Source organism: Podarcis bocagei, assembly GCF_964188305.1.
Source record: "Podarcis bocagei genome assembly, chromosome: 6".
Taxonomy (NCBI): Eukaryota; Metazoa; Chordata; class Lepidosauria; order Squamata; family Lacertidae; genus Podarcis; species Podarcis bocagei.
In genome coordinates, this window is record NC_138130.1 from 76,084,069 (window position 1) to 76,099,899 (window position 15,831).

The 15,831-nt window shown below is 44.1% G+C and overlaps 1 protein-coding gene across 1 annotated transcript in view; it reads left to right on the forward strand.

Annotated features, from left to right (window-relative positions):
- Window positions 1-1,337: 1,337 nt before the first annotated feature.
- The window catches only part of GAP43 (growth associated protein 43), a 62,289-nt gene continuing 47,795 nt past the window's right edge, over window positions 1,338-15,831 (forward strand). Inside the window, exon 1 of the mRNA XM_081198030.1 lies at window positions 1,338-1,645. Within this exon, the coding sequence (XP_081054156.1) occupies window positions 1,616-1,645 (30 nt within the window). The 5' untranslated portion in view covers window positions 1,338-1,615. The remainder of the gene's footprint in view (window positions 1,646-15,831) is intronic.

Sequence of the window (15,831 nt, forward strand, 5' to 3'; positions counted from 1 at the left end):
CTGTGATTATTTCTCTGGACGTTCCAATGATAATATATGCATGATGCATATGTGAATGTTTTCATGCATGCCTACACATATATGCACTCTATGTGAAGCTGCCTTTGAGGCTGCCCTGGAAGCTGCAGCTAGTGCACAATGTGGTGGCTTGGTTGCTCACTAGGGCGGAATATCGCCATCATATGATGCTGAAAGAATTACATCGGCTGCCAATTTGCTACTAGGCTGGGTTCAAGGTGCAGAGCCCTTTATCTTCTGAAGAGCCACAGGTTCCCCAGCCCCACTTTACAGTTTTTCAGTGCATGTTGACTCAGAAGAAAGTCCCACCGAGGCTGCTTCCAGATGATGGACATTCAACCTGACTTCCTTGCAGGGAGGCTACACAACGTGGCATCGAAGCAAAGCTTAGCCCATTTCGCCATCACTTTCCTTCTCACAAAAAGTCCCCATTTGGGGAAAGTGGGCTCGCACTTCCATTCCACTTTCCTCCAAGGAGTTAAAGGTGGTGTAAATGCTTCTCTTCCTCTTCATTTTATCCTCAAAACACCCCAGTGAGGTAGATTTGTCTGAGAGACTGTGAATGGCCCAAAGTAACCCAAGTGAGTTTCATGTCTGAAGTAAGGATCTGAACCCTGGTTGCCCGGTTACCTAATCCCAACCCTCTAACCACTATGCCGCACTGTCACGGTGCAACCTGAACATGTCAAAATGTGCCTGAATCTCTGCAAGCGACCCCTCGGGTAAGCACATAACAGGATCCTTCCCATCTTAAAGACAAGTGATTCTGCCGTCCGTGCAATTGCACGTCGCTTCCTGGTTGCCAACGTGTTTGTGAAATCTGCCTGTACTTCTGTTATATGTGGCTGAAGGGTGCAGCCCACCCTCAGGGCTGTCTTCCAGTCTATACTATGCCACATCACGTCACGCTGGTAACACACTGCATGCATTAGTCGTTGACTTACTACTTTTCTTTTACACAGACACACCTCTGTGGCCCCTGCTTGCTCCTTTCTCTAACCACTACGGTATGAATGAGTTCTGCACCTTTTTTTTTTAAACGACCCACTACGAAACACAGCTGCCTTTTGACAACCATACGTTGCCACACCCCCTGAGCAGTCTGCAATGTTCTCTCTCTCTCCCCCCACGCCCACCCCGCAATTTTTGTACAGTGGGAAAGTCGCCGGGTAATTGGGTCCAGATTGGATAGGTTTAAATATTCATGAGGCTGGCAGAGGACTTGCGAGGGGGTGGCCGCCTTGATAGTGGTGGTGTTGGTGGTGGTAGAGGGCTGGGGGTGGGGAAGTGACTAGTCACTGAGAGCTGCCAGTGAACAATTCTGGGAAAGAGGGAGGGAGGGAGGAAGCGAGGGGGAGAGCGAACGAGCGAGAGAGCATGTGTGATGAGCAATAGCTGTGGACCTTACAGTTGCCGCTAACTGCCCTGGCGTGTTTGTGAGAGTGAGGGTGTGCGTGTGTGTGAGTGTGTGCGAGGAGCGAGAAAGAGGGAGGGGAGGGAGTGGAGAGGGTGGGGGGAGAGATAAGAGAGAGAGAGAGGAGGAAAAAGGAGAGAGGAGAAGGAAGGAACAACAAGGAAGAAAGGGGACAATACAACCATGCTGTGCTGTATGAGAAGAACAAAACAGGTAGAGCTGAAGATTTTATACCTCTTTTCCGTCGAGAAATTCCTAAGACTTGTGGGCTTAATGTGCGTTGGATCTGCGTGCAGGAGAGAAAGAACGATTCTTTTTTCCCTTAATATAGGAAACTGCTTCCTTTGCAGTTCTTTAGCATCTTCCCACGAAAGGCTCAGATCACACCCCTTCCATTTATGCAACGGAGGGGTGGTTTTTTCTCTCTTTCTCTGCCTCCCGTGGAGTTGGCGGGTGGGTGGGTGGGGGGAAGGCTGCCTAATGATCAGAACTGGGGAGCAATAAGGGGGATATCCTTGTTAGACACACCTGGGGGAGGGGGGTCGTGGGAATGTACGTGGCATAGGATTGTCTATTTCGGATTTGTCGAGGGTGTGTGGATATGGATGGGAGGAAGGAGAGAGGAAAATGGAGAGGGGGAGCGTTGAGGCAATTCCCTTTCATACACCCCCCCACCCGAGATACCATGTGAATCTTAGCTGAGAGATGCTTTCTGTCTGTGATTGTACTGATAGAGATTAGAAGGAGCTTGGAAGATGGGTGTGGATTTTCCTTCTCCTCTTTTTCTTTAAGCAACTTGAAGAATAGCTCTACCATTCCTCCCATTGCCTTTTAAATTTTTTTTCTTAGGGGTGGGGGAAACAAATGAGCTGCTAGGAGAGATTAGGGGTGTGGGCTGGGGTTCCCCCTGCAATTCCTTTCATGCCGGGGACACTTGGACAACTGTGCACCAGCTGGTAAAAGAGACAGAGGACCACGCCTCTGTTAGCTCTCAGCAACGGTGGGATGGGGAAGATGGAACAGTATACGAACTTGGTGGAAACTGGTTAATTTCTTGTTGGCCCATAAGGGTTTTTTTTTGGGGGGGGGGCAAGTGGGGTTTTGTGGAAAGACTGAGAAGGCATTTCATTTCCAGCAATTAATGATAAATTTGTAAAGACGCCCTCAGACAGCCTTCTGCCCCTCCCCTCCACACACCTTTAAACTCCACTGCTGGTCAATGGTCAAGTCTGCTCCAAATCCTTCTTTGTGGAGAGCAATTTATCTTATTCATCATATGGTCTAACTTCTGATTTATTCAAACTGGACCAGGATTTTGGTGTCTTTGATGTGTGGAAAAAGGATTTTGTATATGTATAGGTTTTAAAAGAGAAATCTCAGTAGGTTGGGTTTTTTAAATAAAAAAAATCTTGCATCTGGCAGCTTCCTTCCAGTATATCAGCTTGTTCCATAATGCAGCATCTAGGGTGTTGGGTGGGTGGAAACTGTGGTGATTGAAATGGTTATTTGTGACTACTGAATATCTGGATTTTGAAAAGCGGCATGCGTTTCTGAGCCAACATATATGTTAGAAAGGTGGTCTGGAAGATCTCTAGGGTGGGGTTGGTGAATGGGAACTTCCACTTGCTATAGCATCTATTTCCGAGTGTGTGTGTGTTTTAGACACACTCCAGTTGGTGGTACATTCACTAAATCCTGAAGCAGAGTGGACATAGAACATGTTGCAGTCAGCCAGCAGAGCATATTCAATAGCCATATGTGGGATGAAAAGGCAGCAGGAGGAAGGCAAAAATGACACAGCAGTGAGTGGAGAGGCTTAACACATTTTAAAATAAGGTAGCAGCAGCCTCTGAAGCTTTTGGAAGTGATAGGCTTGTGAGAGGAACAGTCACCATCTTTTCAAAGGAGAGCACATGGCTAATATCCTACCCACCTCATGGTTATGCTCTTACACTTTTCCTATGTATGTGGGTGGGTTTTTATGCTTCCTAGTTTTCATGCACATTTATAAATCTGTGCTGGATTAAAAAAAGAAAAGAAAAAGGCACTCTTTCAGACACCAGCCACACCCCTTTACACACCCCTGAGTGCATTTCCATGGATGCAACCATGCATAGAGCATTTTCCCACACATCTAAATATACCTATCAATATACAATTCAGTGCACATACTTTTGCAGACACAAAGAGACACACCCATGCACATACCCACTCATTCATACACACATAGACATAACTGCACACAGGTGCAAACCTCTATTCAGACACACCCACACATGCATCTCCGTTCTACCCTGAGAGTTATACTGCTTGCGCGCACACACAAATCATGCTCACAAAACACATGGAAGTTCAAACCCATACCTTATAAACCAAACCTGGAGAAAATGAAGGAACCCCCCTCTTCCCATCCTTGACCCCCTTCCTGCTCTTCCTTTCAACTATTCAGGAAAGGAAAGCCAGATAACAGACGACCGTGATCTGAAGTGGGTGTTTCCAAATTTAAGGGAGGTTTATTTGCTTCCTGGGGAATCCCCTCCTGTATTTTTGCTTGCAAAAGGACAAATAGCAGAATCCTTTTGGGGGCTGTGAGTTGGGTGTGGGTGGACTCTGAAGTACATATCTGTTACCATGCATCTATGTTGATCATATGTATTTGAATGTATATGTGGTATTCTAGAAGGATAGATGTAGAAGCACATATATCCAATTTTAGCCTCCCCCATTCAAAATCTATGCCTATAGTTTGTTTGTGCCTGTAACCGGAATGCTCAGAACGAAACATTATACCTAACTGGCCTTGCAGAGGCACTACCTAGATTTTTAACACCTTGGCAGCTGTATGCCTTTAAAAAAACCCCACCACCATTAAAATGCTGAAAGGTGATGCAGAAGAAGAATTGGAGATTATGTTTGGGTGTATTTCAAAGATAAAATCCTAAAGTATATGTTGTAGTCTGTGCTTGGAAATGTGCCTTATATATATGTTCCATTAACCAATGGCTGTGCTGCTCCTGTTTTCTACTATATATTGGAACAGACAAATGCTATGTGGGTAAAGTGCTCAGTAATGGATGGAATGGGTGATTAAATGAGAGCTAGCATTTCCCACTTGTAGGTGAGATGATCCCTGCCTTATTCATTGCTTCCCTGATGCAATACACTTGTGTTTGAGAGAAAGAGAGGTTTGAACCCTGCCACACCCATGAAATCAAAGGAAGGGGAGGGGTACAAGGAGGAGGTGGAAGAAGAAGAAGAAGGGAGAGCCTGCATTTCTTCCCTCTTCCACAGGAGTAGCATGGACAAGCTAGGATCTATCTATCTATCTGGACCCTGTTTAATGCAACTGTAGAGCCATCAAAGGTTAGGCAACTGTTTCAGGAATTAGTGTTGGATATTGTAGTGCCTTTTAAAACACCAGGAAGGCAGAAAGGTACAGGGGAAGATGGAAAGAAAGACAGGAGTAAGCACCAGAGAGGAGGTTTTATTTCTTCAGGGTATCATCTGTCTCATTTTTTTATAAAAAAACCCCTTACTTATGCTGCATAATGCAGAGGTTGCAAACATGCAAGGGGTGATATGTACCTTTAAATACTGAGGCAGGGAGGAGGTGAAGCCATCTCCCTTCTTTGTGGGAGGGAAACTCAAGCACCTGCAGCTGATTCCCCCCCCCCTGATATAATGGGCTACAGCAATATCATCAAATAAAGCCCACAGAACTCTATCACTTGGCACTGGCTGTAGATCATGGCTAGAGCTTATCTTGCAGACAGACATGACATGCGGCTTCTCAAAACTTTTAATTTTAGCTTGAGTGCGTTTTGTTTTTTTTTTGTGGCTGGAGGCTTTTGAGGATCTTACGTTCCATCCATTACTATTGTCTTTGAAGATTTTTTATAAATCAAACATCTGCATGGAAATATTCAGTCTCAGTTCTCTTCCTCCTCTCTCCCTCCCCTCCCCCCTCCCCTCCAATTTCTGAACTCCTTGGTTATTATAGAAATGGATTTTTCATAAATCACTTAATGTAACCCATCCCCCATTGCATAGATGAGCTTCCCAAGAGGTTTAATTGAAAGCAGTTCTTCCATAAAGTAAAAGGGAACCAAGATGGTTAGTGGAAGATGTCATCCTTTCCTTGTCGGTACAACTTTCCCATCAGCATTCATAGCCACATGTCAGAACTAAAGGGGCGTTTCTTTGAATTTGTATTGAATTGTATTGAGTTACAGAGTTCTGACATAAGAGTTTTTAAAGCATATTTCATAAGGGAAATAAAGCCCTTCCCAAGAAACACCTTGTAAACATGGCTATGCCAGCACATCTGTCCATAACCACACCCACAGTCATGATTTCGAGCTGTTTCTAGAGAAGATATATGGTGTAGGGCTTTCTTTCTTTAGCTGAGCAAAAGAAAGCAGTTTTTCAAATGGAGATAGTCTTTCCATGTTGGAAAGGTTTTCAGAACTTAGAATTCTCCCAGCCACTTCTTCAGTCAACACCACATTTAGGTAATATGTATAACCTGAGGCTGTCTTCCTGTGTGAGGGCAAGATGATGCGACTGTGGCAAAGGCAATGTCCACAGATTATATGAATTCAGAATACACCCCCTTGTCTGCAGCTCTTTTATGCTGTGCCTATCTTTTTCACATTAGGTGTGTAAAATACTAAGACCTTTGACCCTCTCTTTCTGTGATTAGTTTGTAAGACAGTTATCCCATGCTGTGGGGGGCATGGCTCTGCGGGTCAGAGGCTGCCTCGAGTGCTTTGCCTTTCACTGTGCTGAAGGGTGTGGATGGTCCAAAACCGCTGCTTGTTCTGTTCTTAATATGTGTATCTATAAATGATTGACTTTCTCAGTCACACAAGGAGCATATAAACTGCAGGTTCCAAGTGGCTCACACTGAGAGGATGTTTGCAGCCTGGGTAGTCTCTTCCTGCCCCATGGCGTGATTTTATGCACAACTCCTGAGCTTTGTTTTGTCCCACACCACAGAGGCATACATTATCAAAGGGCTCAGCTTCTCCCATGATCTTTGAGTTTATAACCTGCAGGCTCCTTCTTGCTGCTGTGTGTCAACTGAGAGTTTTTGACATCCCATTTTGAATGGGTTCATATACCTTCAGGGTGCAAAGTTTTTCAAAAAAAGGACATCACATTGTATATAGAACTTGCCCATGCCTCACTCCCATAGAGGCCTAGTTTTCAGGACTGCCATCTATTTGTAACTTCTGAGCAATCAGAAGTAAGTGTCATGACTGCTCTTTGCAATGGTACCAAGTGACTGAATTCTGGTAGAAGGGGGTTTAATGCAAAAGGAAAGGATTTGGTTCACACCAGTGGTTGCCACCAGAAAAAACTATGGTACTCCATGTTGTCTTGCCTGTAGTCTGCAAGAGTCACAGCATATGGGTCATGTGAGTTACTTCCTCACCTGGTTACACCCCATGTCTGCACTAAGGGCTCCAATGAAGGCATGGCGTTAGTGTGGAAAGGAATAGCACAACCAGAAAGTGTCATATGATTCAGTGCTTGTATATCTTACTGCTGCACTGTGCAGACCAACTACTCAAGAACAATCTTGGAGGGGCCCATGAGGCTACAGAGAACCATGCCAGAATGGGGCCTAACTCACTCGCTGTGGAATGGGTTTCCACAGGCAACAATCAGCAAATGGATGAAGCAGCCTGAGACCACATTTGTCAGAGCATGAAAACAGTTGCTAATACCTAAAGGGAGTTACTTTCAGGGATGTCTGATGATAGGCCACATTCCCCATGACCTGAAAGCTTCATGTGTTACAAGATGTGTCAGAAACCACACTGAGGAACTTGACAAGGTACTTGAAAGGCAATAGAACGTAAGCAGTCTCCTATGCAAGAAGGGTGTTTTGCTTTGTGTTTTTGCTTATAGAAATGTTGGAGAAAGATGAGAACTATTTCCTGAGTTAGTGCCTGGCGTGCTCTGGTCCATGGGGTCACGAAGAGTCGGACACAACTAAACAACAACAATTTCCTGAGTTAACATCCAGTTAGGTTGAGAAACAGAGCAACAGATGTTAGCAAGTTACAATACTAAAAAAAACTGGAAGATTCAGAATCACGCTAGTCAACAGTGTTCACACAAGTAAAACGCAACAAACATGGGAAATGTACTCTTCCATATTGAATGGTATGCCTGTACCTAATCATACTGAATCATTTCTACATGTTGTTGACTCATCTTGCTATGGAATGTGTGTTTTCCCAAGCAACATGATTGGGGCCAATTCAAGGGGCCTTTCACTTCTCAATCACCACCATGCCTGATGGGACTGTAATAATTTTCTGGGTCTTCCTCACCTGACCACTAGCCCTTTCTCATGTGATTATAGTATTCATACACAAGCTGTAGTTGTACTGGATGACAATGCAGCGGAGCAACCTCTATGCAATTGTGCACATGTGAAGGAGGCCTGGGGTGAAACGAAAACATGGTTTGCTAAAAGGAAAGGAGCATATGGGTCAGTGGCATCAGGTGGGTGGGTTTACACAGGAATCCAAATTCGTTTGGAAAAGCTTCTGGCCCAGCTGAGATAGGCAGACTAATCTTATGCATATCTATTAAGAATTAAGTCACATTACATTTATATCCGTACTTTCCTTTAAGGAGTTCAAGGTTGCACACATAGTTCTCCTCCTCATTTTATCATCACAACAACCCTGTGAGGTAGGTTATGCTGAGAGTGAATAACTGGCCCAAGGTCACCCAACGAGCTTCATGGCAGAGTGGAGATTGGAACCCTGGTCTCCCAGGTCCTTGTGAAAAGGATCTAGGACCACAAACTTGACATGAGCCAACAGTGTGACGCGGCAGCTAAAAAAGCCAATGCAATTCTGGGCCGCATCAATAGGAGTATAGCATCTAGATCAAGGGAAGTAATAGTGCCACTGTATTCTGCTCTGGTCAGACCTCACCTGGAGTACTGTGTCCAGTTCTGGGCACCACAGTTCAAGAAGGACACTGACAAACTGGAACGTGTCCAGAGGAGGGCAACCAAAATGGTCAAAGGCCTGGAAACGATGCCTTATGAGGAACGGCTAAGGGAGCTGGGCATGTTTAGCCTGGAGAAGAGGAGGTTAAGGGGTGATATGATAGCCATGTTCAAATATATAAAAGGATGTCACATAGAGGAGGGAGAAAGGTTGTTTTCTGCTGCTCCAGAGAAGCGGACACGGAGCAATGGATCCAAACTACAAGAAAGAAGATTCCACCTAAACATTAGGAAGAACTTCCTGACAGTAAGAGCTGTTTGACAGTGGAATTTGCTGCCAAGGAGTGTGGTGGAGTCTCCTACTTTGGAGGTCTTTAAGCAGAGGCTTGACAACCATATGTCAGGAGTGCTCTGATGGTGTTTCCTGCTTGGCAGGGGGTTGGACTTGATGGCCCTTGTGGTCTCTTCCAACTCTATGATTCTAGGTCCTAGTCCAGGACTCTAACCACCATAGCACACTGTCTCTCACATTGCTGCCACACACTAGTAGAGGTTGGGAAGGTATTCATTTCATACCTTCCCTTTTAAGGTCTTTGGTTCTCCCCATGGAGCTCCATTTTATAATCTGAAAATGATTGCTGTGTTTAAAATAATGTGTAGTTTTGGACCAAGGGAGAAGGAAACAGTTTCACATAATTCCAGAGCAATGAAACTGTAATATACAGAAATTTGCTGCAGGTCTACAGAAAGTATTCCCCCCCCCCTTGCTTCACACATAGTGGTGTGAGAGCCCCTTTTCTGTGATGCAATCCCAGGGCCTGTTTAACTCCATGTGGATGATGCAGCCCCATGGTCAGGGCCCTTTCCCATGGACTTCCCCTCCTGTCTAGGTACCAGTCAGGTGGGAAAGACTCGTGTGATGTGATAGGCTCTCCCCATGTGCATAATCAGATGCATGGAACTGCTTCATGGGGAAGCAGGCCCTATGCCACTGCTAATGTGTGTGAAGATCTTGAAGTGGACAGCTGACCTTTGGAACTCATTGCTGATAGGTTTGATAATTCCCAAATGACTAAAATGCACGCATATCAGAAATGCAGTGCCTAATACTGTGAAGATGGCGAGGGAGTTCTTGCACTATGTGATACTTGTATTTGAGTGGAAAATGGTATTAGTAGTGGTCCTGTTTTTTACACTGTGCTTTAACTCAGATCAACAGAGATTACTGAGCTATGCCCACCATTTTGTTAACCATTGAGACATCTAGATTAGGGTTGCCATATTTCAAAAAGTGAAAATCCAGTCAGAAAGGTGGTTGAGCTTTTCTTTCCCATGTCTGGCAACCCAAAGATGCACATTCTGGTTCTACTTTTCTCCTGCTGGATTTCTCTGAGCATGTTTCTCCCTGCATGCCAATCTCTCTTTCTATGACTCTGAGCTAATACTTCGCATGGGGATTCTGCGTTTTAATTTAGACAACATTTGCATAACTGTTTTGAATTCCTAGATGCAAGGTCACACATGTTTTCACCGAGAGTCTTTTGTGTAGGGGGGAAAAAAGCCCACAATTTCGCTTCTCGGTAATTTGTGAAAACATTAATTACTGGATATAGCTTATTACCAGACAAGTGCTGTCCTGGCTAGATCTCATGGGGAAGAGATGGGCAAAAGGTAGAGCTTTGAGTGCAAAGGAAGCTTTAAAAAGAAAATTCAATGAGAAAGCAGGGAGGGAGTAAGAGTTACTGCATTTGTAGGATTGGTTCCAGAGTCTCTGGGCCACAGATGGTTCATGGTTTTTGCTGAACAAAGGGAATCTGATTTTGATAGATTATGATAATTCTCTTTATTGGGTTGTATCCAACTAAGTTCTACTTAGTATTCTTGGGTACAAATTGTTGTTGTTTATTTATTTTGTGTTGTTGCAGCAAAATAATCCTGTGGTGTGTATATGGTGCTATACACGTTTATTTTATTTCTTTGAAAATCATTGACTGATGTCATCAATCTTGTTCTCATGGACAGAGATTTTTGGAATAACCCAGGCCAGAGTAATAGCAGACTCTTTGTGGTATGAGGTGTTCAGTGATGATGCATGTGCATGGGACGTATGAGTCAGTTCTACTATGGACCTGCAATTCCATGCACTTCTGCCCAAACCAAATGAAAACCAAAATGCGATATCCTCATGTCACTATGTGAGAGTGGATGATGTCCTGTCTTGCCCAGTGATGTCCTGCCATGTGAGGAACCTGATGGCACAAGGCTTTGTCCTACGCAGCATCACTTACTTTTTCATGAAGATAGGTGCTGCAGCTGCATTACTGGTACTCTTCCGTGCCCTAGAGCTTTCCGCTTACAATTTACAAAGCAATTTCCACATTGTTAGACTCTGCCTCATAGACAGCATCTCTCCCCTTTCTTGCCATTATGTAGACTACCCATCCTTCCTGTTCATGGTAATGTAGCATCCCTGTGGGAAAACACACCCATTTGCTTCTGTGGAAAAATAGGATTGGGAAAATATTGATTTAACTGTCTTTGGTGCAATAAAGGTTTTGTTCTTCTTGAATAAAGTTAATAGCACTGTCTCCTGCAGCTCTTCATTTCCTTTTGCACACCCATCTGTTCTGCTTCCGATTGTTTTTCCTCTCCTGTGTGATTCATGTTTCCAGGTTGCTAATCCCTGCTGTGGACCTTGTGCATACTTAGCCCTTTTATCTGACCTGTCTTTTTTCTTCTGCCTTTGTTTCTCTTGTGGTCAGTTTCTTTGAACAACCCATCTTCGTTCTGCTTGATACTAAAACGATGGAGGTGATTACACCTGCAAACCTTCCACGGAGCCTGTGGGTTTTTGTTTTCTGTGTTGCAAGCTACATGAATTTACGCCCTCCAACTGGAGGAAATACGTCACTTCATCTGTGGGCAGCACCATAACTATCAGACACTGCGCCTCCCAAGCAAGTCTGAAATGGTCATCTCTAGGGTGGCTAGGCTGGTCAAGGATGAGGGCTTGCTATGCTGCGACAGGCCAGTGTTCTAGGCCAGCATTCTCTCAGCTGACAGTGGCAGATATAAGCACAGCATGATGGTTGACAAGCACAGCGTGATGGCAATACCCACCCACTGTCATTAATCCTCAGCATCTGATAGCCAGAGAAGTGATGTCTCTGAACATGGAAGTTGCAATTTGGGTATTATGGCTTGCTATAGCCATCAACTGACCTATCCTCCGTGCGCTTATTTTATCTGCTGAAGGCAATAATGTTTTGTGAAAATGAGTTCCATAGGTTAATTATATGTTGGTGAGAGAGTAATTTCTTCTGTTTGTCTTACATCTGCTGTGGATGGCCTTGGACCTTTTTTATTTTGAGATTGTTGCCCTTTATTTACTCTCTTCACACCAATCATGTTTCTCTAAAACCTACCCCTTGTCCTCTCTCGGTCTTCATTTTTCTCCTAAGCTAAGAAGCCCTGTCTGTTTCATTTTACATTCTTTTTTATTACTATTAAAAAAAGACCCCTTCCAGTGTTTCTACATCTTAGTTTATTATGAAAAAGGAGGTGAACATTGTCCAGAACTGCATGTGTTGCTCTAAATGAAGATTATGAGACAGGTTGTTTAATTTTCCAGTCCTTTTCATAATAATTTCTACCATTATTATTAGTAGTAGTAGTAGTAGTAATAAATTTGTATACTGCCCTGTACCAGCGGTATACCTGTGCCTGCACTAATGCTGCACAAAAGTGACCCTCTGATGAGATTGCTGGCTGATCATGCTCAATGCATACTCTGAAGCCACTCTTGGAATATTTGGATATGGATACTCTGGTGGAATTGGTTCCTGCTCATCTTAGGACTTACTGTGTTATCCTAGCATTTTGTTTTGAGCAGCCGGTAATGTGCTTGTTACATTCTTACATGTTGAAGGAGGACCATAGCACATGCTTTTTTCTAAACATTATATTATAATTTGTAGCACACACCCCAGAATGTATGAGAACTGTCCTGCCGAATAAGAACAAAGGGCCATCTAGCCCTGTATTTCTGTTCCCCAACAACAGTAGCCAGGCAGATTCTCACAGGAAGCTAAGAAATATGGCACTGGTGATAATGGCACTGGCTTCTTCTTTTCATCATAAATCAGGCAAAGGCAAGCTTGGCCCTCCAGATGTTTTGGGACTACAACTCCCATGATCCCTAGCTAACAGGACCAGTGGTCAGGGATGATGGGAATTGTAGTCCCCAAACATCTGTTTTGCTTATGCCTGCCCTAAATTACCCTTTTACTCTAGCCTTCGCTACGGTGGTTACGGCTGATGGGAGTTGTAGTCCAAAATGTCTGGAGAGCACTTGGTTGGCAAAGGCTGCTTTGTTAATTCACACAGTGAATAGCTGAACTATGGTATTCATTCCCACAAGAGGCAAAGATGACCACCAAGTTGGATTAGACAAATTAGTGGAGGATAAGGCTATCAATGGCTGCTAACCCTGATGGATACATTCTGCCTCAGCATGCTTCTCAATACCTGTTGCTGGAAACTGCAAGAGGGGTGCATGCTGTTGTGTTCAGATCTTGCTTCTGGGCTTCCTAAGGACATCTAGTTGGCCACTGTGAGAACAGACTGATGGACTAGATGGGCCACTAGCCTGATCCAGCAGCAGACTCTTCTTATTCTTACAGTGTGAGCATTCAGAAGACTATTGCTAATTTGTTTTCAGTAGTAGATAGGTAGCCGTGTTGGTCTGCCATAGTCAAAATAAAAAAATTCCTTCCAGTAGCACCTTAAAGACCAACTAAGTTAGTTCTTGGTATGAGCTTTCGTGTGCATGCACACTTCTTCAGATACACTGAAACAGAAGTTGCCAGATCCTGCACAGAAGTTGCAGATCCTGGACAACTCTATCAGGAACCACCAAGCTTGGCAAGAGTTCCAAAAGGAAAAACAAAACATTTACCACTCTCAACTGGAGCTACTGAAAAAACAGAAAAAGGGCTGAACAAAGACATTGGATTCTTATCTCACTATACATAACTAAACCATTTCTCACCTTCCCACCCCTTGCCTTTTCCTGTAAGACCTATTACAGTCGTTAAGAGTCGTCAAGAGGCTCTCTCAGCTATCTGCCTATCTCCCATTCCCACCACCCTTCTGAGTAACACCCCTCCCCACCTTCTCACTATATAGAAGGATCTGGCAACTTCTGTTTCAGTGTATCTGAAGAAGTGTGCATGCACACGAAAGCTCATACCAAGAACTAACTTAGTTGGTCTTTAAGGTGCTACTGGAAGGAATTTTTTTATTTTGGCTAATTTGTTTTGTTACCCTGGCCTTCATCTTCTTGTCTTTTTATTCTGCAACCACCTCAGTTGGTTTGGAGATATCACCCCATGCCTTACTATCATGCCAGATGGTTACGTAATTGTGAACCTACTAAGAAGAACTTAGTTGACCACCAGCATGGCCTTTGAACTCTACACAAGAGTTTCACCCGTCTATACTTGTGGCTGTCATTGCATTAAAATCCACATAAAGTGTATTGCAATAATCCATTTGTAAGGTTATCAGTGCATGGCCCCCTTTAGCCTTGGTATTCGAGTCCAGGAATGGCTGCAGCTAATGCTGAAGCTGGTAAAAAGGACTCCTAACCACTAAGGCCATTTGAGTCTCCAGTGACAATGATGGATCCAGGAGTACTCCCAAGCTAGGTGCCTGTTTCTTCAGAGGGAGTGCAACCCTGTCCACAACAGGTAACTGACATACATGTTGCAGGAGGTTGGATGAGATAACCCTCGGGGTCCCTTCCAACTCTAGAATTCTGGGATCTCAAGCAGTAAACGATTCACCCACAAGGCCTCTAACTCATCAGGATTTAGTTTCAGGACCCTGTCACATTTTCCCCCCAAGTCAATCTTTCCCCCTACTGTGGAAAATATCCTAGTTGATCTGAACCACTATCAAAAGCTGCACTATGAATGTAATGGGTATCACCTTTCCGGCACTGATGCTTGTGGGAGGACAAATGTATTGCCCTAAGAGGATTGCACCACATACTTTTCCTGAATGTTGCTATATATCTGTAGCATCCTAAGAATGTAAGAGCTGTCTTGCTGGATCAGAATAAAGGGCCATCTGGTCAGGCATTCTGCTCCCAACTCTGACTTGGCACACAAATTGGACTTAGTAGAGACAGCCTTTATCATAACAGTTCCAGAGTTTCCATTTTGTAATGGAAATGTTAATGTCACTATAGGTCCTGTTTGGCTCACCTAATATCCCCCTCCACTCCCATTTTGTATTGCCTGAATTTGCAAATTGGCAATGCAAATGGAACCTGAGACCATTACACCATGCTATTTGTTCTAATCAACTGATAATCTAGGGGCACTAATACACATTATAGCATTCATAAAGGAAAATTAGCTTTCCTTCATTTGAAGCAATAACCAAGAGAGAAATTTGCTATTGTCTGTTGATGGCCCTGTTATTTATTAATATTTATTTGCTTATATTTATAGCTCCTTCCTAAACAATTTGGAAGTCAGACCACATAACAGACCAAATAATCTCCTGTCAATGTACACCCACCCACTCACGTCCCTTGCCTTCTGAGCTGTCTGGCTGCTCTGGACACTTAACCTTTCTACAGTCCTCTCCAACTACCCTTAGACCTCACTCCCCTAAACCTAATCAGCCCTCTTCCACCTGCTGCGTGTGTCTTGGGGAAAAGGCATGGGAAAGATGAGGGTGTGAGAATTCCCTTGGTTGACGTATGATCAAGCCAATTGAGCTCCTAGTAGGTAGAAAGCTCCAGTTGACAACCTGTGCATGGTTGCACTCAAGCCCATCACCTACCCTTTTGGCCCCATCACTTGATTTAGGTCTCCCCTACTGCAAAAAAGCTAATGCTATTCTAGGCCACATCAACAACAGTATAGGGTTCTAGTGAAAGGAAGAATAGTACCACTCTATACTACCTTGGTCAGCCCACTCCTGGGGTACTGTGTCCAGTTCTGGGTGCCACAATTTAAGAAGGATATTGACAATCTGGAATGTGAATGAGATGATCAAGGGCCTGAAATCCAAGCCTTATGAGGAATGGTTGAGGGAGTTGGAAATCAATTCAATAGGCCTGTTGGCACAAGAAAAGTATTCAGTAGGTCCCTAAGTCTTAGCAGTGAGGAAGCCTGCCAAATCTTATGGTATCTGGGATTGGGGGGAGATTTGGAGTTTGAAGTACCCTGATCCCATTTTCCACAGCCCAAAACTTCCCCACACAAACATAGTGAAGCGGAAGCAGAATAAACAAGTTCCTGCATTGTACAACTTCTCAGGGCCGGAGAAGCAGTCACTGCAGGAGCTGAACAGTTTCCACTCACTACCCCTCTTCTCTGGCTAGGAAGGTACAGCGGAACACTTGTGT